General features: G+C 36.9%; 2 protein-coding genes across 2 annotated transcripts in view; one reads left to right on the top strand and one right to left on the bottom strand.

Moving 5' to 3' along the window:
- The window catches only part of RARS2 (arginyl-tRNA synthetase 2, mitochondrial), a gene marked incomplete in the record, with an annotated part of 18,389 nt that extends 1,247 nt beyond the window's left edge, over window positions 1-17,142 (top strand). Inside the window, 19 exon segments of the mRNA XM_072408620.1 lie at window positions 1-47; window positions 576-672; window positions 1,140-1,223; window positions 2,169-2,266; window positions 3,131-3,186; window positions 3,319-3,402; window positions 5,220-5,296; window positions 7,565-7,723; window positions 8,008-8,114; window positions 8,476-8,571; window positions 9,143-9,203; window positions 11,326-11,402; window positions 11,949-12,073; window positions 12,497-12,564; window positions 13,818-13,927; window positions 14,669-14,764; window positions 15,158-15,232; window positions 16,278-16,341; window positions 16,997-17,142. Of these exon segments, the coding sequence (XP_072264721.1) occupies window positions 1-47; window positions 576-672; window positions 1,140-1,223; window positions 2,169-2,266; window positions 3,131-3,186; window positions 3,319-3,402; window positions 5,220-5,296; window positions 7,565-7,723; window positions 8,008-8,114; window positions 8,476-8,571; window positions 9,143-9,203; window positions 11,326-11,402; window positions 11,949-12,073; window positions 12,497-12,564; window positions 13,818-13,927; window positions 14,669-14,764; window positions 15,158-15,232; window positions 16,278-16,341; window positions 16,997-17,083 (1,668 nt within the window).
- Window positions 17,143-18,057: 915 nt separating this feature from the next.
- SLC35A1 (solute carrier family 35 member A1) overlaps window positions 18,058-21,426 on the bottom strand; it is a 9,452-nt gene continuing 6,083 nt past the window's right edge. Inside the window, exons 5-8 of the mRNA XM_072408619.1 lie at window positions 21,157-21,223; window positions 19,792-19,968; window positions 19,307-19,441; window positions 18,058-18,637 (exon numbers count right to left, since the gene is read on the bottom strand). Coding sequence (XP_072264720.1) covers window positions 18,504-18,637; window positions 19,307-19,441; window positions 19,792-19,968; window positions 21,157-21,223 — 513 coding nt within the window. The 3' untranslated portion in view covers window positions 18,058-18,503. The remainder of the gene's footprint in view (window positions 18,638-19,306; window positions 19,442-19,791; window positions 19,969-21,156; window positions 21,224-21,426) is intronic.

Here is a 21,426-nt window from a genome sequence, read left to right as displayed (position 1 = left end):
GAAAAAATAGTTCCACGTATTCATGCAGTTCCAGTTCATAGGAAAAAGTAAGACATTATTATGTTTATTTCCCCTTACCTAGCTTATCTTTTATTAGATCCTACCCCTTTAGGTACTCTGTAAAACACAGCTAATTTTAATTTGCTTCTCATGATAATTTACTTAATAATTAACACATTGCAAATGGCTTGTTCCTATTCAATTATTTTAAACCATTTGTTCCCTGATTTTGAATGTATCTAAGTCCAAAGAAAGTCTGTTTCCATAAAAAAAAGGTTATAGGTATGTCAGATCTCTGTGGCTGGGTGCTGCACTCCAGGCCATTACAACATTGTTGTGTCCATGTAGGTATACCCTAGTGACATAAAGCTGGTGGGTGAAATTAGAGAGTTGGGAAAATCCAACATATCCGCAAGTGTCAGATGGTGAAGATTCCAGCAGTTCTTGTAGATCTGCAGGAGACAAAAGACTGTGTATCTAATATGAAATTATAGTATTATGTAACATTAACATTACAATACCCAAGCAAAATAATTCCTGAAATGTTTTGTTTTTGTTTTTTACTTTGTTTATAGAGAATCCCCTGATTTTCAGCTTTATGTCAATTCTATGCCAGAAGGCAACATTGATACAGCATGTCACAAGGAGAATGCGCAAAAGCTTGCATCGAAGGTATTGCCATTATATTTGTATAAATATTCTTATTCAGTAAAAAAAAATTCACCAAGTATTCAAATCATCAGAAAAAAACATTTGAGAAATGTCTGGAGGTTTGAGTGCCCTTTTTGCCATACAGTAGATCTGTGTTTGTGACTTGACATAGCAGTTGTCAAGGAGTCAAGTTGTCATTAGAATGCATTTGGATGTCTTGGAACTTCTGAAAGGATGCCGTGAATGTTTTGTATTTGCACGTTCCTCTGACATTAAGGGCCACATTTATATCTGTTTGGTGCATTTTTGGGAACTGAACACTTCACTCCAAGCCGAATAACTGCAATGTATTTATTTTATGGTATTTTACTTACCCAGAGGCTTTACAACATTGGATTCTTCCATGGAAATGTTTGTTTTTGGCTGAATTTAAAGAAGCTGCTAACACATTGTTTTTGTCACTAACACGTCAATTCTATGAATTTCAGCTGGCTACCAACTCTGTTATAAGTGAAATAGGCACTGGTCGAGGTTGTGTGACCTTCAAAATCAATAGAGATTTATTAACAAAGGTACGTTTCCTAAATGGGTTTAAAGTAGAGAAGTTAATATTTATTGTGGTAAAATACCACCTTTTCCCTTCCTCTAACCCCCTTACAAATGTTTCCCTCTGCCTCTTTTCTCCAAATAGACTATCCCCTGCCAATTTTAGCCTATCGCTATAGTCTCCTGGTTTGTGTTCTGCAAAATCATGAATATATCAGATAACATCCTAAAAGATGCCAAACATTTCTTTGACAAACTAAACCTACTACATGGACACATACCTGATACTTACAGGGTTACAAATGTTATTTCTACATATTCATTTGTTGATATGATTAAAGCAGAACAAATGTAAAAAAAAAAAACATTGCAACCCAAGCAGGTCCTTGTGGAAGGGACAGGCCAGGCAGTGTAATAAAACAAACATTTATGCCTGATTGCAATAAATTTAAACTTGCCTGTCCTGGCTCTGTCGCAGGCACCGCCATCTACTCCTATTCTGGGTGTCGGATCATTGTCCAGGCACACAGGAGTTTCGGTCCCAGAAGCCTCAGCGAATGACAGGATACCTGGCATACGTTGGCATCCTGCATTGAGCTGAACATGCAAAGGATTACAAGCAGCCAGATAAGCATGTGTTATTGTAGAAGACATAATGCCATTTTCTATTGTGACACCTGTGCATTTTTGAGATTGGCCGCTAGATGGCAGAACGAGTCATTATTGTTAATAGGAATTGAAAGATTACGCCTAAAGGAATCCAATCATGTCAGCGAATTTCAGGGGAAATCATTTATAAATGGAGCCCTTTGTCTTTTACATATTCAAGGAAACCTCTATAAAATGAATCAAGGTTTAGTGGATTCCACACTGTACTGTATTTATAGAAGCATAATATGTTTTTCAAGGTTTAAAATAAATAGACACCTTACAACTTTATAATATTAGTAAATTTTTATAATTTTTTTCAGACGGTTTTGAAAAAAATTACCCAAGATGGTTCCTTATATGGTATAAACTCTGAGCTTTTGTCCAACACCCCTAAGGGGCTCACTGTTGTAGAATACAGGTATGTAAAATAGATATGCTTAGTCTCTATTGGTCTAATACATTTGGGGTGTATTTATAAAGCAGTGAGTATGACATTCCTATGCATTTAATTTTTAAATCTCTCTGGAAACATTTATTTTGTTCTACAGTTGCTCATTAACAATGTTAAAAACAGGCCAAATAATTAGTTTTGAAATATAAAAAAGGTAAAGTGTCACATAAAGTGTTTGTGATTTTTCAGTTATATGTTGATGTTAGATTTTCTTCTGACATAAATAGAAGCATAAGAAGTGGATATTATAAAGGCTGACCATTCTTCCTATAATAAACCACCTGACCACTTGAGGTGAGCTTGTGAGAAAAGATAAATGGGAGCTTGCAAGTGAAGACTTTTTATCCATTGGGCCTGATTTAGTAAAGCTCTCCAAATCTGGGGGGGATACACTTTTATCAGTGAAGCTGGGTGATCCAGAAAACATGAAATGGATTTCTTCAAAGTAATGTGTTACTTGCTAACAGATGTTTTGAATCCTGGACCAGGTCCATTCCTCTGTATCCTCTCCAGACTTAGAGAGCTTTAATAAAGCAGGACCATGTTTTTGATCCTGGCTTCAATGCTTAATGCGTCATGAATCGAAACGATTATATAGGATAGTCAGAATTTTTAGATGTAAATGTACTGGGTAGGTAAGTTAGACAACAAAAACTTGACAGGAGTCCTAGCCCCCCTCTCTCCTTCTCTGGACAAAACAAAAAAGTTAAGCTGTAAAATTATCAAAAAATTGTGGGCCATAGTAACACTGATAATTTGCATAAAGACACATTGAATACTATATGTATTGTGACACTCATTACAGTAAGTTGTCTTTTGATTGCTTTGCAGTTCACCCAATATTGCCAAAAAATTTCATGTTGGACACTTGCGTTCCACAATAATTGGTGAGAGACACTTTTTGTTTTTTTCTATCAAAGAGTATTGATTGATAGTACTTTAGTAACATATCTGTCATTTGAAATCGTCTGTCAGATGATTTTCCTACCAATGTCTAAACCTGATTACATTTTTTACAGGAAATTTTATTGCAAATTTGAAGGAGGCATTGGGGTTTAAAGTTATAAGAATGAATTACCTGGGTGACTGGGGCTTTCAGTTTGGTGAGTGCTCTGAGCATTTTTGAAGCAGCTAGTATAGAGTGTGCATATTTTGTTATATATAGGACCTAATATTTAAAGTGAATTGTAAAGTATCTTTCAAAGTAACTTTCCCTTTTAGTTTGAAAATATTTTAGATGGTTATATGTAGTGACTCAGAGGGGCTGCCTTCTCGTGTTTGTTCTGTTCACTCCTATCTATTGTATTTCCAGCTTCTAGTATCAGTCTTCTTGTATTTCTTTTAAAATGGAAGCCATTAGGCAATCTGGAGCTCGATTGTGTCTTTATTTCATATCACTTTAACTCATATGACTATTTTTAAAGCAGTGAATCTGATAATCATAAAAAGTTCCCTGGTGGAGAATCAATTCCTGTTATTGAAACACATGAACCTGAAAGATTCTCCACCGGAGAATGTCACATTCACTGTTTGATGAACCCTATCCAGTGCTCAACCCAGAAAGTTTTTTAAGCCGGGTGGGAAGAAATTGTAGGTGGGTGGCAGCCCCTGTATTGTGACCAAACTCTTTAGTAACCACCCAAAAAACAGCTGGGTGGGTGCTGAAAAGTGCCGGGTGGTGCACCCAGCTAAAAGGGCCTGGGGAGAACCCTGCCTATCGAGTGCTTCAGTTCTTTAGAGCACAGGATAAAAACTAAAGGTAAACGTAAACTACAAGTAAAGTTGTAGTGCTGTTTAATGTCTTATAATATATAGCTGGTACCTCCGGTTTAAAACTTTGATGCTTCAACCCTACAGCCAGCAGGTTGTTGGCTCTAGTCCTGCCCCCGTTCACAGTATTTGCAGTACTATTAGTGGGACCCCTCATCACAGTGATGGTCCTATAGCAGGTTGCATAAGGCGAGAGTTGCAATGCCAGAGTACAGTAAATTGCGTAGTACTTTGAGCATAAATTTCAGGAGCTATTGGCTGTTGTGCAGGGCATGATGTATGACAACCCACATTTACTGTTTACAAGGCTTTATATTTAGATTTTGATCACATGTACACAATAAATCAAAACTGTCATCAAAATAGGATTCACTGATCCTTTATGAGTCCATGTATTGCCCTATACTGTGTATAGATTACTGAAGTTTTGTTAGCAGTTTTGCAGAACTAATAACTCTTATTAGAAGGGCTTTCTTTTTAAAGAATACTCTTCACTAGGCTAGATTTGCTGTTGCCCACATGTGTAGAAGCTAGGGATTTTTTTGGATCCCACCATCAACATATAAAACACAAGCAAATGGCTAGATCTTTAGATTGAAATACATAGCTTTACATTGAAATACATAGCTGCAACTTGCATACAGTTTTACATTTAGATATAAAAAAAACAAACTGAAAATAAAAACATATAGAAGAACTACGTAGAACTACATATAGAAGCCTAAAGCAGGAACTAAGGAAAAGGAAACCCCCCACCCAAGAGCAACACTGGAAACCTAATTTGTTATTGCAGACAAATATTTTACCCTTGTGAAGTTTTTGTTTCTGTTTAGTTTTTTTAGTTTTATTAAACATGGCCTATTCAAGTGCATTAGATTTGTGCTTTTTTCCAAGTTTAACTAAGAAAAATGTAAAGCCCACCTTTTGGAGCCAATACTGTCTTACAGATAACAGGCAACCTGTGTAATATTCTTATTCATCTTTACCAATGGTGCTATTACTGGTATGAACAACAGGTACTTACATTCTGGTTATTGTGCCTTAAGCACCTATAGGATATAGAAGTTTAGATTATTTAGATTGCAAACAAGTAAATGGAATATATAACAGTCTTCCAAAATGTAAAACAAATCTCTGTGTATTTATGTAGGCTTAGTGGGTGCTGGATTCAGCAAGTATGGATGTGAAGAGAAACTTAAAGCTAATCCTTTACAACACCTCTTTGAGGTAAGTCGCATTTATTGAAAAACAAATCTAGTTCTAAGTTGTCCATATACACCAGAGGGCAGTTAGATGATGATTATTGTTCTTTAGATCTCTGTGTCTGCCTCAGTGTCAGTTTCTGCCAGCCATTTGTGACTCTGGGTGGCTCATAAAAATCAGATTATTGTTTAATCATGCTGGAAACTAAAAGAGAACAGTCTGTTATAAGGTCAGACAATTCTCTTATAGGTCTCCGAAGAAAGCTACCATTTTTTGACCTTTGTGTACTACAACTACTATACTCTTCTCTAAGCCGAGTCTTGGCATAGCTTTTTCCATCGGATTCTTCAGAGACTAATAAACAAAACAAGTTTTATGACCTTTTAGTAAGCTCAAGGCTGCAAGCATTTGGTGCACACTGCAGTGGTTTGTATGAATCCTTTAATTAGAAATGTGGTGAGGCAGTCTTAACAATGAAAATGTTCCTCAGATAAGAAATTAAAGCTGAAATCCAGGCATATATAAAATATAATTATTAACTGCAGCCATCATGATAATTACATCATTAAACTTATTTCAATGCAAGCAGTGTAAGTGCCTGTATTTGACTTGGTATTTGCCTCTTGCAATCTCTCTCATTATTATTATTTATTAATAAACAGGATTTATATAGCACCAACATATTACACAGTGATGTACATTAAATAGGGGTAGCAAATGACAGACAGTGACACAGGAGGAGATGATCCTGCCCAGAGGAGCTTACAATCTAGGAGGTGGGGAAAGTCTCACACAATAGGAGGGGGAGGTAGGGAGAAAAGGTTTTAGGAAACAGAAAAAGATGGGTAGGCAAGTTTGAAAAAATGGGTTTTGAGTGCTCTTTTAAATGAGCAGAACGTAGGAGGAAGCCGAATAGGATGAGGAAGACCATTCCAGAGAGCCGGGGCAGCGCTGCAAAAAAGTCTTGCAGTCGTGCATGTGAGGAAGTCAGTAGTAGGTCATTGGAGGAGCGGAGAGAGCGGCTAGGGAGTGTATTTTTTTACCAGGTCAGAAAGGTAAGTGGGACAAGAACAATGGAGGGATTTGAAGGCAAAGCACAGGAGCTTGAATTTGATTCTCAGATGAAATGGAAACCAATGATGAGAACTACAAAGAGATGCAGCAGAGGAGGAGTGGTGGGAAGATGGATGAGTCTCTTATAGGTAAACTCAGATTAGGATTGAAAGAAAGATCAAAAGGAGCCAGTCGGTTGCAGTGCTTATATGCGAACTGGTACTTGTGTTGTAAGGTATGCCAGGCCAAAAATTTGGCGGCAAACTCCTCTATCTCACTTGGGAGAGGAAGGGCCTGGATAAGACTGCTAATGTTCGTGGTGCTGTAGGTTTGTGGCACTTTATTTGGGATCCATGTCCAGAGTGCATTGGATGGAATGGGTGGCCCAAATACTATATATCCCTTTCCCAGGTCAGGATTTGGAGATGACTGTGCAGCACCTGCCAAATCCAAATAAAAAGGAAATTCTAGTGCAGACTGGGAAAAGAGTTGGACCCTGAAGCCAGGTGTAAGAGGCCTGAGAAGCTGAATGAAAGTGAGTACTTGAATGTGCTTACCAGACAAAAGAGTTTTTAGTTAGAGTGGAAGCCACCCCACGTTTAGCACTGTTAATGTTAGTAAATTGAGCCAGGTTGGACTTTGTTTTGCTGCTCTTATGTTCTCATTTACTGCCTATTTCTGTGTTCAATAAACAACGTTGCTTGGACTGTACAGCTGTGTGATGCATTGATCCCACTTCCCCCAACTATCACAAATAATATATATTAGTGTATTTAGCTGTATGTCTAAGGTTCAGCTTTAAATCCTAATTGCCATCATTATATTTCTTTAAGAGGATGGATATATAATCATGTGTTCAAGTCTTCAATTCTCCTTATTACTACTGAACATACTTGATGCATAATTCTTCCAATATACAAGGATCAGATGAAAGCAGTCTTTGGTCCTGAGGAAGTAAAGGCATTAATCAGCAACAGAACCGCATGCTAATTCCACTTGAGAATATTTGAATTTGCTACTTCTGAAATATAAATGATCTTTTTACTGGTATGATTAGCTAATCATCAAATTTAAGATACATGCATTCATGTGGCTTGGGAGAACAGCAAGTATTTGCTTTCCCTTAAGCCACCTTGTAACTAGCTGAAATAACGGATGTTTGCATTTTGGTACCAGAGAACAAAATGAATAAAAGATAATTTCAATAATTATTGATATGGTTATTTCATACCTACCTAGGTGTATGTGAAAGTCAGTGCCGCATCAGAAAAAGATGAAGATATGAAGCAGTCTGCCCAGGATTTTATGCTTCGACTTGAGAATGGAAATCCGCAGGCTCTTTCCCTGTGGACACACTTCAGAGATCTGAGCATTGAGGAATATGCCAAAGTCTATAATGTAAGTTTCACTTTTACAAATGCATTAACAGGGCCTAAATCTGAGAGCAGGCTTGTAACTGTAACCAAAGTATCTAGATAAAGCATTCCCATTGTCCTTCAATACATATACTATAATGTCTTTTTTTAACTTTCAAAAAATGTCAAAAAAGAATACTTTTTGCCAAATTCTACTTTTAGATCCTTGCACCTAAAATTAGATTTTTGATTAGTCATAACAAATAATACTGTGGTTATATTTTAAATGCCGCTTTATAATGCATATATTTTCCTGCCTATTTTTAGCGTCTTGGTGTGCAGTTTGATGAATATTCTGGTGAGTCCTTTTACAAAGAAAAGGCAAATGATGTCCTGAAGTTGCTTAAAAACAAAGGAATTTTAAAGACAACTGGGTAAGCTGTTGTGCCATGTTCCTTTTAACTGTAGCCAATACAGTGCATTTCTTGCAGTTCTTAGTATTTACAGCAGCAAAAGTTCTCTGTCCTGCATGTTACAATGGTTGGGTTCTCGGGCTTACTGCAGATATTACAGTAGATTAGTTCTCTGTCCTACTCCATATCTTATAGTGGTTTGGTCTGTTTATGTCCTACCTCAGATATTTTAATGTTATTATTCTTAGCCCTGCTTAGATATTACTTAGGGATACTTCTCCTGTCCTAGTGCATGTATTATTCTCAGTGCTTGTCTATCAGCAGATTTCGGTAATGCATAAATAGATCTTATGTTATTTATTTATTTTTATTTTTTTGACAGTGACGGCAAAGGAGTGGTGGATCTTTCAGAGCAAGGGGATCTTTCCGCTTACTCTGTTGTGATGCGTAGTGATGGGACTTCTTTGTATATTACAAGGTGCGATCATCAGGGTCATCAGTTCTTTATTTAAAATGCTGAACTTTGAATTGTAAAGTACTATGTGGTTACAAGTCATAATAAATAAACCCCATAAAAATGGCATAAGTAAAGACTGCAGAGAAAGCAACCACATGTTAAACTTGCACTTTGTTTTTTGTCATCTTGCTTTTCCTGCCCACGCCTTAATCCTTCACACAAACTGCTTAATAACCAAGGAGCTGTTATACCTATAAAAAAAACTTTTATTCCGTCTATCGTTTCCTGAGATTTACACTCCTGTTGTCTGTGACTATGTAGTAGAAGGAGAAGTTTAAGAGTTCATCTCTGTTTTCTGCTGTTACCTCCTACCAGCAGGCTCCCTGCACTGCGCCACACCAAAATGGCCCCTCATGCTGCCCCTCCCTATTATTGGCATTTCAAAATGTCAAAACCTTTGCACCCTCTTTTAATTTGTTGCAGTTGTAGAATGACATCTAGAAATGCATTTAACTTACAGAAAGATTGTTCATCCCTCTTCTTTTACATGTTTTAAGCATTTTCTTGTTTCTTTTAATTTTTTGCATTATAGGGACCTAGCAGCTGCAATTGATCGCATGGAGAGATATGCTTTTAATGAAATGATATATGTGGTATGCACTTACATTTTTTTCTAATTTATGACAATTTTATATTTGAGCATTTAGAAATGTTACTACACATGATGTCCTTCTCACTTTTACACAGCCCCTTACTACTCTCCCGAATTTGTGGACCGAACTAAACACTTTTAGCATTGTTTCGGGTTATAAGGTCAATTTGTGCCTCTACATATACCACCCTTGCATTTCTCAGCATTACAGGATAGTTATTCCTTCATGTGGCGGGAACGTTCCCTAAGTTACTTGGGAACTAAGATCACAGCTTCATAAAACCAACGGTACGCTATTAATTTCCCCCCCACTATTATGTAGCAACTCACCTTCGCTACTTCCGCTCATGGACTATGTTATCCTCTCCCAGTGTAAGCCAAGAATTAGAAGGAAGCTTGGATTGCCCCACTTCACCCTAATGTGATGTTATGGAGCTTCTCCATGTTATTAACAGATAGAGACCTGCTTTCCTGGTGTTCCTGATGATGTTTGTGAGGAATATATGGAGAGCATATACGACTAAGTATGGACTCTCCTCCCAAGCCTCCATATTTACATCCAATATACACCCCCCTTCGCTACCTGATTGATTAACTAGAAATATGTGGCTTCCGTGGAGGGAAAGGGGGCTTTCATATTAGGCATATTTTACACCCGGTGGGGAAAAGACTACTCTCCTTTAAGGAATTAAAAGATAAATTTGACCTCCCACAAACCTCCCTTTTTGCATACTTGCAGATAAGGCATTATGTCCTTTCCCTTCAACAGTCGCCCAAATTTACTATACTCCCCCTTTTTGAAAGAATTAGTGCCACCGGTCCTTATGCCAAGGGTCATATTTCCTCCATTTATCACCTCCTCCATGTGTTTCTGGCAAATTTGCCTATATGGGCACCTGGGAAGCCATTTTGCAGTGCCGTAGACTAAGATGAGTGGTCCAAGCTCTGGGAGGTGGCAAATAAAAGCTCCATATGCACACTTTACAAAGAAAACTTGTACAGAATTTTGTTTCGGTGGTATCACACGCTAGGTATGCAGCACAGGCTTTCCAGCCGCAGATCCTCTTTGCTAGAGATGTGGGACACTGGAGCACATTTTTTGGTTCTGTCCCAGTCTTTATAGCTATTGGGACAGGGTTAATAAGCTATTCAAAGAAGTGACCCAGCAGCGGTTCTCCCTTGACCCACTTCACCATCTACTGGGATTGCCCCTCACGGGCCCCCTAAACCCACATCTAAGCTTATCACACATATTTTGGTAGCGGCCCGTACTTTAATCCCAGCCAAGTGGAAATCCACACAGCCCCCCTCCTTAGAGGACTTACATGCTGGTGTCCAGGAGGTCCATTTGATGGAATATCTCGCTGCTCTCCTCAGAAATAATGTTGCTAAATTGAACAGGTCTGGGAATCTTGGGATGCCTATTATGTCCATTTACAGGTTGATTTGACTATGTGAGCTCCTTATGAATCATCATTCTAGTGCCCCCTCCTCCTTATTGTCCTGTTTACACCCTACCTGTTTATTTTTATTTTTTGTTAATGTTTTGTGTATACTGGACATTAATCTTTTACTTTCTCTAGGGAGAGGGGAGGGGGGGGTGAATGAGCGAGCGGCACCTCGCTGTACTCTCTCCCCTTCACTTGTATTGTGGTCGTTCATGAATCCGCCAGGATGGATCCGTGAATGACGTCGGACGAACGCTTTACAAATGTTAGATTCTAGTCCGATACTAGCCCTGAAACGATAATCGGATGAGAATCATCTGGCATGTGCATATTACATTTTCCTACCACTTGCAGGCCCATAATGTAATATTAGTCTCTTCAGTTGGTCATCCACACTTAAAAGCTAACTGAACCAACAACCATTGCAATATACCATTCTTTAGATGTTTTAAACTATTTTCAGCAAGCAAGTCCAAAAAGTGACTATTGATGTAAGAAATTCAGAGTCCACCTGCTGATGCCTTTACATCAAAGGACTAATAAGCTGTAGTTATTCCTGTTTTGTTTTTTTTTTTTTGGTTTAGATACTCTTTAGGGAAACTTAAGGCCTGTGCACAGGTATAAAGTATACAAACAAAAATTCATTTTTTCTTTTTTTTTCCTCTCTCTTTTAAGACAGACAAAAGTCAACAAACACATTTTGAACATTTGTTTAAAATTTTGGAGATCCTTGGGAAAGAACAAGTAGGCAAGTAAGCATAACATTACCCAGTTGCTCCTTTCTCTATGCTTTGATATTGTACCTATTGGTAGCTTTACGTTGCACAGAAATCCATGTATTAATGCTAATATGCTGTTGCATCTTACAGCCCACTAGTATACTGCTTACAACAGCTGCATCCATATTTATAACTGTATGTGTGTATTGTGATAATATTTTAAATTTTTCAGTGATATGTTTTAATTCCTTTGAAGCCTACTTTTTAGACCTTATGTAACTATTCAGGCGTCTAAAGAATCTCATCAGAAGTGTTAGTATCTAACCTATTTGTGCCATTTTAGGATGCGGACCAGTTACTTTAAGTTTAGTTCTAAAACTTTGTGATTGGCACCTCACAATATAATGCCCATTTAATGGGCACATAAAACGTTTGAAGATAATCTAAAGTTGGAAGATGATGGTACTACTTAAATAAAAAAAAATATGTAGTCAAATTGTTAGCTCATCAAAAATGTTAAACTTATGAACTGTTATGTTTTACACCTTGTAACATTGCTTTTGTCCAAATTGTTCTCAGTTGTCAACATGTTAAGTTTGGACGTGTACAGGGAATGCATACTAGAAAAGGAGATGTGATCTTCCTGGAGGATGTTTTAGATGAAGCCCGTTCTAGAATGCTTCAAAATATGGCAAATAGTAAGAGTAAGTCCCCAAAGTCTTTACAATACATGTGTAGTGGGTTTTCTAATGGTAAAGGTGACAGTAGCATGCCTAAAAAACACACTAATTTGCATATTTTGTGATAAAGTGAACTGGAATTGTACGTAATTGGCCATTCCACCACAGAGCAGTAACCTCCAAGTTCCCACACTTATCATAAGCTATTAAGTGACCTTGCTCTAGTATCCAGATATTAGTGGATCCTATTGAAAAAGAACATACCTCTTCCTTTTACACCATAATAAATGACCATAAGGATGGACTGTCATAATGATGAAAGAATGCAGAAGTGTTCCTTGTTGCAGTGTCTAATCTGCAATAAGTATGGCAGTTAAATTTGTTAAATTTAATTTTAAGTAGGAGTAAACTTTAAATTCCTATGCTCTTTAAATTTTTTTTTTTCAGCAAGTAAAACAACTGAAGACCCATCTGACACAGCTGAAAAGGTTGGGATTGCAGCTCTAATTGTACAGGTAGAGAATTCATTATATATATATTGTAGGCCAGTTTGTTGCCTTACCTTTCTCTGTTCTGATGAAAAGGCTGTTTGGTCCACCAGGTCCTTTTGAAGATGAATGGTAATGTCTGTTTCATTTTAATCACTTCCTGTGCTGTAATGAGAAAAACTGCAGTGTCTTAACCCTTGAATTTCTTGTTGCCGAGGATGCCTAAAATTTGACTTGTATACTTTAGGAGAAATCAGTGAACCAACCACACAGTACAGCATAATAGTAAATTACATATCTGGGAGCTTACAGAACACCTTCAGGTTGTCATACTGGACTTAATCTTAAAAAAGTTTTTAGATTACAATGGCTAAATTACCTGGGCAAATAATTTTAAATAACATTAAATTACAAAGTTACTTGTTTAGCATCTTTATATATAATATACATTGTTGCATTAAAGGTCATTTATTATTTAAATAGAAAGAGATTGCCTTGATGAAATTTGATTGATGAATTAAAGGTGAACAAAAAAGTGCAACAAATGTGAACCAGGGTGCTTTAAGTCTCTTCAGAGGAAGCTTCCCTGATCTCTCCAGGGTTTAATGCTCCAGACAGCAGATTAGGTTTACTTCACCCATCTGATGAAGCCAAGTGGATCCCAATCCCCTTGGCGTAGATGAAGTCTACAAGGTACTAGATAGAGCACTGTCCTAAAAGAGACTCCCACTAAGGGGAAGCGACCAAGCACAAGGCTAAAAAGCTCCCCCACAAAACCTCAGAGCAGGCCCCAAAAGTACCTGCACTCTCTGTTGCATTACACATGAAAATAAAATGTTCAATGCATAACACACAGGGCAGATTTTTTAGATATTTTTTTAGAGCTAGCCATAAGGCCTGTTTTAACAAGTGAAACAATGCACTTTTATGACTTATTTCAACAGAATCATTACACTGAGCCAATAAAAAGTTTCTCTACTGGCTAAACTTTCAAAAATGTATTTAGTATGCAGAAGGTAAAATTCAATAATTTTCACCAATAAGTTAGACAAAGCTTTTGTGTCTATTCTTAGTATCTAGTGTGCAGCCTATTTATAGCTGCTTGTTAAGCAGAATTTTGACCTATTTTTAGTTTTGGTGGAGGGTGACCAAAGATAATTGAATATTTCATGGATGACATCTGCAGTTTGAAATCATTAAATCATTGATATTTTTTCTATCCAGTGCTGAATGCTCTTCATAGCTCTTCTTAAGCCAACATGGATGTGTTTACATTGCAGGATTTAAAAGGACCACTTGTGAATGATTATAGGTTTTACTGGGATCAAGCATTGCAGAGCTATGGTGACACTGGTGTCTTTTTACAGTACACCCATGCACGGCTGCACAGGTGAGAGAGCATAGAAAGCATATAATCTCTAATGCCTGACTTTGTTTTCAGAGCATGGTCTAAAAGAGGGAAAACATCCAATGAATGACATTTCTGTAGGTGAAAATGCCTTGTTGATGCAAAAGGTCAGGGATGAATGGCCAGACTGGTTCAACCTGATAGGAAGGCAAAAGTAACTCAAATATCCACTTATTACAACTAAGGTATGCAGATGCACATCTCTGAATGCACATGGTGAACCTTGAAGCAGATGGCCTACAACAGCAGGAGACCACATTGGGTACTTCTCCTGTCGGATAAGAACAGTCTCCTAAGGCTTACCATAATATTATTTTTGACCATGTCCATCCCTGTGACTGCAGTGTACACATTTTCTGATGGGTACTAATACCCAAATCTGCAAAAATGCAAGAACGTCATAATAGACCAAAAACCTTAAGGAATGCTTCCAGCACCTTGTTGAATCTATTCCTCTAAAAAATATTTTTATTTTATTTATAATGGTTGTTGAGCGTATAGAGACACAATATACACCTAATAGCCTCCTCCACATACAGGTTTTACTATCCAGCTGAAAGTGATTTGATGCCTATAAACCAAATACTTCTTTTTCCCCAAAAGTAAAATACAAATGATAATTAACAGATTAATGTATAAGAAATATGAGCAACAAATACTCTGTAATTTATGTACATTTTATTTGTGATTTTGATATCCAATGCTCTTACCGTGTTTTTCTAGCCTACTAAATCTGTGGGATACAAGAGAGAAAGAAGAGTTTGATGCAAACTGTTTACAGGACCCTTCTGTAACCTCCACCCTGCGACACCTTCTCAGGTATTTCTTTCCCAATGTTTGGATAGATTTGCATGTTGTGATTTTAACACTGGGAGATCAATACCCCTATTTAATGTACAGCGCTGAGTAATATGTTGGTGCTATATAAATCGTGTTTATTAATAATATTAATAAATTGTAACTATTCTTCATTCTTGTGATCTGTAAGACTGATGTATAAAACCTTGCAGAACAGTATTACCGTTTTGTATTGCAAGCAGTCCTGTGGATTGTCATTAAAAAAATTGAAGAGGCACAATTGACCTATTTTTCTTTTTCAGAAATGGATGGAATAAATGTTCTTCTATACCAGTTTTATTATTTTTATTTTTTGCAAAGGATGTAATTTTTGAGATTTTTTAAATGCAAGTTTTTTTTATTTTTTATTTATAGGTATGATGAAGTAATTCACAAGACACTAAAGGAGCTTCAGCCAAGATATTTAGTTTCTTACCTCATGGGCCTTAGGTAAGTATACAGCAAGCAACCATACTGGCTTGTTGTAAACCATCTGTTTATATGTACAGCAAGTCATCCTGCACTATTTTCTTTATGAGTGTACGCCCGGTAACTAGAGTGGGAGAGCAGCATATTTTACAGTGGAAGTATACAGAATAAGGAAACTTTCTACATTCTAGCAATGTTGGAAATTCCAGTGACGTCTATTATCACTCAGTGCCTATTAACGGGTCACTGCAACTACACAGAAGAACAACATTTAAAGGTGATCAGTTTTAAAACCAAATTTAAAGTGATTGGTTTCCGTAGATATAAATAATCAGTCTGCGTCCAGCTCTTTGTAAAGCTGAATTAGTAACAAAATGATATCTCTCATTACCATTCAAACTTGGATAAAGATAACAGAGGCTGTTGACATTTGCACTGGAAGTCATGCAAACATTCCGCAGGTTTGTCATTGTACATCTGTGAAAAAGTTGCTATTACATTGTTCCTTTATGTACAAACCTTACTCAAAGGTTAAGCCTTTGAACACAGGTAAGCTTTTTCCAGGTGCATCCATGCTTACAGCTTTCTCTGTGGTAATAAAATAAAGTAATGCACATTGGTCACAACGGCAAAGGGATGAGATTTCTTCAAAGATGGCACCAGCAGCCCAGGAATGACACATCTTACAATATTGCAGGTGCTTCCATGTCCTGCTTTTTCTGTTACTTTTATGTTTGTTAAAATGTAATCTGCTAGCCTTAAACCTGAATAAAAGGTAAACTTGTATAGCAGGTACACATAACTAACACTACTACTACTACTGAAGCACAGAAGAGTAGAAAAATAAGAACTGTGATCGGCTGAAGAACACTTTATTATGCTCCATTCAGTCATTCTGCCCCCAGCAGTCTGTCTCAGCCTTTCCATTTATTGTTCAGCAATGACAGCAGTTCTCTAGAAATCTTTGTTAGTTGTGGCTTGTACATGTATGTATTCAGTTGCTTTATGTTTCACTTTTCACATACAACAGCTACATTTCCCTGATGTTTTGTGTTTTTTTTCTCAGCCATTTAGCTAATGTGGCTCATCACTCAATTCATGTTAAAGGAAGCAGCCCAGATGTAGCTCATGTAAGTACTGAAACATTTTGTTAGCTAATAAAGTCATAGGGATAAAGCCCTGTGGGGATTGGATTGTATTGCATGGGGATGGTCACTCTTCTTTCCAGTAATTTCATGTATAAAGTTGCTCAGTGGTAGGACTTTAGATGCTTTCATATAAATTTAAACATAATGTATATGATGAGCTGCAGTGTTGAACCCAGACATTTTTTTTTAAGCGGGTGGGAAGAAATTGTAGGTTGGTGGCAGCCCCTGTATTGTGACCCACCCAAAAACAGCCAGATGGTGTGCTCGGCTTATAGGGGCTGGGGAGAACACTGGGCTGATTTGATGGACTACTGGTAGCATTTAGAAGAGGGTGACTGCACAAAGGTATGCTGGGCATACTTGCTGATTATGGCGGAAGCCCATCAACAAGTTTAAAAATCTGAAAACAGCTTTTATTTCCTATGCTACTAATCAATTATACAATTGTTGCTTTTCATAGGCCCTACAGATGATAGGGGAATACAAATAATAATAATAATATGAAAGTTTAACAAATACCTAACACATTTTATCGAAGACTACAATTCAAAATGAAGTGGGTACACGATTTGTTTTGCCACTTTATACTATTTCTATTTACACACAATTAGTGTCATTTCTTTTTCTTCTTCTACAGGCTCGGCTTCTCTTTTTTAACAATATACGAGTAGTTTTGGCCAGTGGAATGAGACTTTTAGGAATTACTCCAGTGGATAAAATGTAATTCAAACTACCCTAAGTGCCATGCATTGTGATTATTTCTAATAAAACTGAATAAAATGATTGCTGAATCTTGACTTATTTGATATGTGAGTATCCATGCTCAGTCCTGAAACCATAATGGTGTTACCTGCAAATTTTAATGTCACTTAACGCCAGGAGGGTAGCACTATTTGATAAGAGACATCCAATGTTTCTTTTGTCAACTAACTCCCTGGCTCCTGGTGCCTTTCATGTTTTAGCTGTAAACTACATGGCGCATGCCGTGTAGCTTAGAGCTAGGCGTCCCTGCCCCCAGAGCCAGTCCGGGAGATAATGTGACTCCTGTGCATACTTTCTAATTATGGCTGATGCTCACCACCTGCCAACAAGTTTAGTTCCCCTTTAAGCATTTTATTCATACCTTACTTTCTGTTCTGCCAGTCTGTCTGTCACTCCAGAATATGTATATGCAGTGTGCATAGTACAAGCACAGGCTTCTTGTTTGCTGACAATTTACCAGTACCAACTGAGACAAGAGGGTGGGAACACAACCTCGGACACACCTTGCTCTTCAGCTCCATAGAATGGTGGTTCAACAACATATAGAAATATGACCATCGGAGGAGAGGGAAACGAACAAGTGGCACCCCTGCTCATGCATAGCAGTCATCCCCATTTGACTGTAATAGATCTGCTTTTGCAGAATGATGAACAGTTTTGGGTAACTGATATACACATGTCAAATGTGCTTCAGAGACTAGCACAAACATTAGTCTCAGGCAATGTTTTGACGTGTGTTCACTTAATGTAGCCATTTATTGCCACAAAACTTATGATAAACTCAACTAATGATTGTAATGTGTCGTCATGTCATATTTAATGGTGAAAAATAGGTTAACTCGCAGCCAGTTATAAAAAAATCACTACAAAGATTGTAGTGTAGGGAATATTTAACATCTAAAACCATCCACAATCTGAATAAAATGTTTGACTCAATGCTTTAGTAAAATGTTTTATTTAGAAAAAAAAATGTTTATCGTTGCCAAATATATAAAACAAATACACTTAAAAGTTTTTAAAAGAGGTGCAAAATAAATTACTGTGGTGTTTTCCAAGGGTGGTATATCTGAATCACTGCTAAATACTGGAAAGAATGATACCATGAACTGTCTTCAGACAAGGGTGAGTCTCATGAGCAGTATCTGTAAACAGACATCTAGAAAATCCATTCCACTTCAATGCTGGAATGTAAAGTCTGATCATCATAATATACTATATACATAATCACAATGCAGTATGGGAAACTACTGACTGACCTTTGCTTAGAATGGCACTGTATAATTTACATTCGCTGGCAGATGTGCAGTATCCACTTTTTGAACTGAAGCATCAATAGAAATATATATATATATTACATGGTTTTCAAAGTCCTTTTATATAAATTACACGTGTATTAGTTTTTCACTGGTGTTACTGCTGGGGCCTTGTATTTCAATCTTGGTTGTATCTTTTCTAGGTAATCCATAGGTATATATAGACACACACACAAGCAGGGCACCAATTGCAAATGTTAATGCTGTAGAAAGAAAAAATATTTAGTGAGGGTGGACCTTGGCAATATTTATATCAGAATAGTAGGAAAGAGGAGAAGACCGTTTATCAAAGAAACTATGACTACAAACAGGTTACAGGTTTAAATATTCAGGTATTGAAAGTATTCATAATATATATGTATGAGCATTATTGAGTAGTTAGTCAAGTTCAGATTATCAATGGTAATTATAACCCTGTTCAAAAAGGAATAAACCTGTCAGGCTTGAAGAACTAGAATATAAATAATTGGAATTGGTTCTGTAGTGATAACCGATAGCATTGCGTTTGATAAGCACCAGAAAAGATTTCTTGCTAGATCAACCTGGACTAAATAGGATCACTTTTTTCTTATGGTTTACCTACACCTTAACTAAAGGAAAAAATACGGACTGTAACTGCATTCCTGCACTTGAGTGATGCACAGTAGTGCAGAAATGCTTATGAAACCATTTGGCTATAATCATAGCTATTTAGGACCAAGATTTTATGGTAAAATTATTAAATACAAATGGTCCACCAACTGCAGGGAAGCCCCTGCCAATTGCACTACATTCAGTTTACTGTTTGCTCAGGACAATACAACAAATCAATGAAGGAAGGAAAATAATTTAAATGAGTTTCTTAAAGAAATTACAGTTTTCAAAATACATACTTATCTGTAAGCCAAATAACACCACTGATGCAACGGTTGATATGAGAATGGCTGCAGCTGCAGAGAAGCCTTTCATAATGTTATCGGTGTATTTTACAACAACTGAAGTATAAAGGCCACCAACACTAGCCAGAACTGTGAGAAGAACATAAAGAAAACAATTACCAAATGTGAATTTTTATTATATCATAGTATAAGGAGAAATTAAAGTTCTCAGGTCCAATTCATCATTTAACAATACCAATTTATTAGGTCTTTAGGAATACAAACAAATAACAACCAGAAATCCCATCAAACGGGCCTCATGCTGCAGCTGACTGTGTCTATTAGGGTCTGGTACAAAATATTATTTATTGTGTTTGTTATATATATATAACAAAGATGTTAATGTTTGCTGGGTCGTTTTCTAAATTGTAATATCAAAAACTGTACTCCTGCAGGCAGGACTAAACAAATGTATGGCTACTGTATGAGGTAATACTTACAAATAACAAAGCAGACAAGAAAATTGTAGCCATAGAAAAAGCCCTTTTCCATAATGCCTTCTCTTTCAGAAAGAAAGACACCAGCTAGTGTCACTATGATGCCAGAGATGTACATCTGGATGTTCCTCACCCATAGAGAAGTGTCTGAACTTTTCAGCACCTTCTCAAAATACACTCCTGAAAGAAGAAAACAGGTTAGCAGAAGGATAAAATCATCAGTCATCTACACTAGTTATATTCTCAACATTTCCTAATGGACATTAAAAACACAAGTGCAGCTTTGTTCAGCACCCTCTATTCTCTTCCATGTATTTGGCTGATCCCAACCCTCCCCCTATACTTATTTCATATGATGGTTATAGCCCCCCATTCTATCTAAAGGCCTGCTGGTAAAAACCTAGTGTTCACTACAATGGGCCATATATATACTGCAGGAACAAGTTACCATTTCATTTATTGCATGTTACGGCACAAGCAGACTGGAACTGAATTTTAGCAGCTAGACTGCAGACAATGCGGGAGGTCACAGCTTTGCCAGAAGGTAAATGTGGAACAGGAAGAAGAGGTCAAGATGAACTTGTATGTTAGCACTTCTGTTACACTGAAATCACAGATTATAACAACCAAGCATCATGAAGTCTAAGGTGCAGAATTCTTGCCATGAATTTAACCAGCAGAAATATTCCAGCACCATAAATTATAAGCAGCTGAAGAGATATGTGTGTTATATATATATATATATATATATATATATAATATAACAGGAAGGTGGCAAGCAGTGCAGCTTATTTAACTCATCCATCTTCTTAATGGTTTTTATACAAATTCTTGTAAAAGAAAATGGTAGCAGATCAGTTTTTATTATAGACAAAACTCCCTTCTATCATGAATGTTATTTTTTTTAACCTGGAGCAAAGATTTATTTATTGTACACTGAAAATCATGCATATACAGTTCAATATACACACCTCACACGTATAAAATAGTGACAGCACAAAGCAACTCCTGTACACAAAAAGTGGACAACTGGCAGCAGTAGTGATGGTCAGAAAGTGCAATTTTAAGCTACCACTGCAGACGGCAAAATTAGTATCCTGATCCAGGTTTTGTGACACGGCATCTCGCTAATGGTAAACCCAAGACAAGACTTCAAACTTCACTGGCTGCAAACTTACAAGTCAGTAATTAAAAAAAACGTGTTAAAAGTGTTTATATAACTGAAACTTTCTCCCAGTAGAGAGAACAATCATCTGAATGTCAGTACTAATGTGATGTAACATCATATTATGATATCATACACCAGAATCTAGAATATCAACACACAATCATACAGGTACAAAAGAGAAAACTGCAAATTTCATATACCAGCAAATCCTGAGCACAGCACCGCAATAGCCACAGCAACAAATCCCAATAAATGATTTTGTTCAATCTGTGAAATGACAAAATGTAAAATTCACCATACTAGTTCATCTGTAAAGTATTCTGTCAGTCAGATATCAGCACAACATCACTGCTTTCTTCAAAATGAATGTTGATTTGCATGCAAAGGTTATGTAATATACATTTGTATTAAGTATAATATAATAGTATAATTGTATCAAATACCTATACCTGTATTACCTATAGAAACAG

The sequence above is a fragment of the Pyxicephalus adspersus genome, chromosome 4 (assembly GCF_032062135.1).
Source record: "Pyxicephalus adspersus chromosome 4, UCB_Pads_2.0, whole genome shotgun sequence".
NCBI lineage: Eukaryota > Metazoa > Chordata > Amphibia > Anura > Pyxicephalidae > Pyxicephalus > Pyxicephalus adspersus.
Note: the sequence above shows the minus strand (reverse complement) of the source record. Positions and strands in the feature narration are given on the sequence as shown.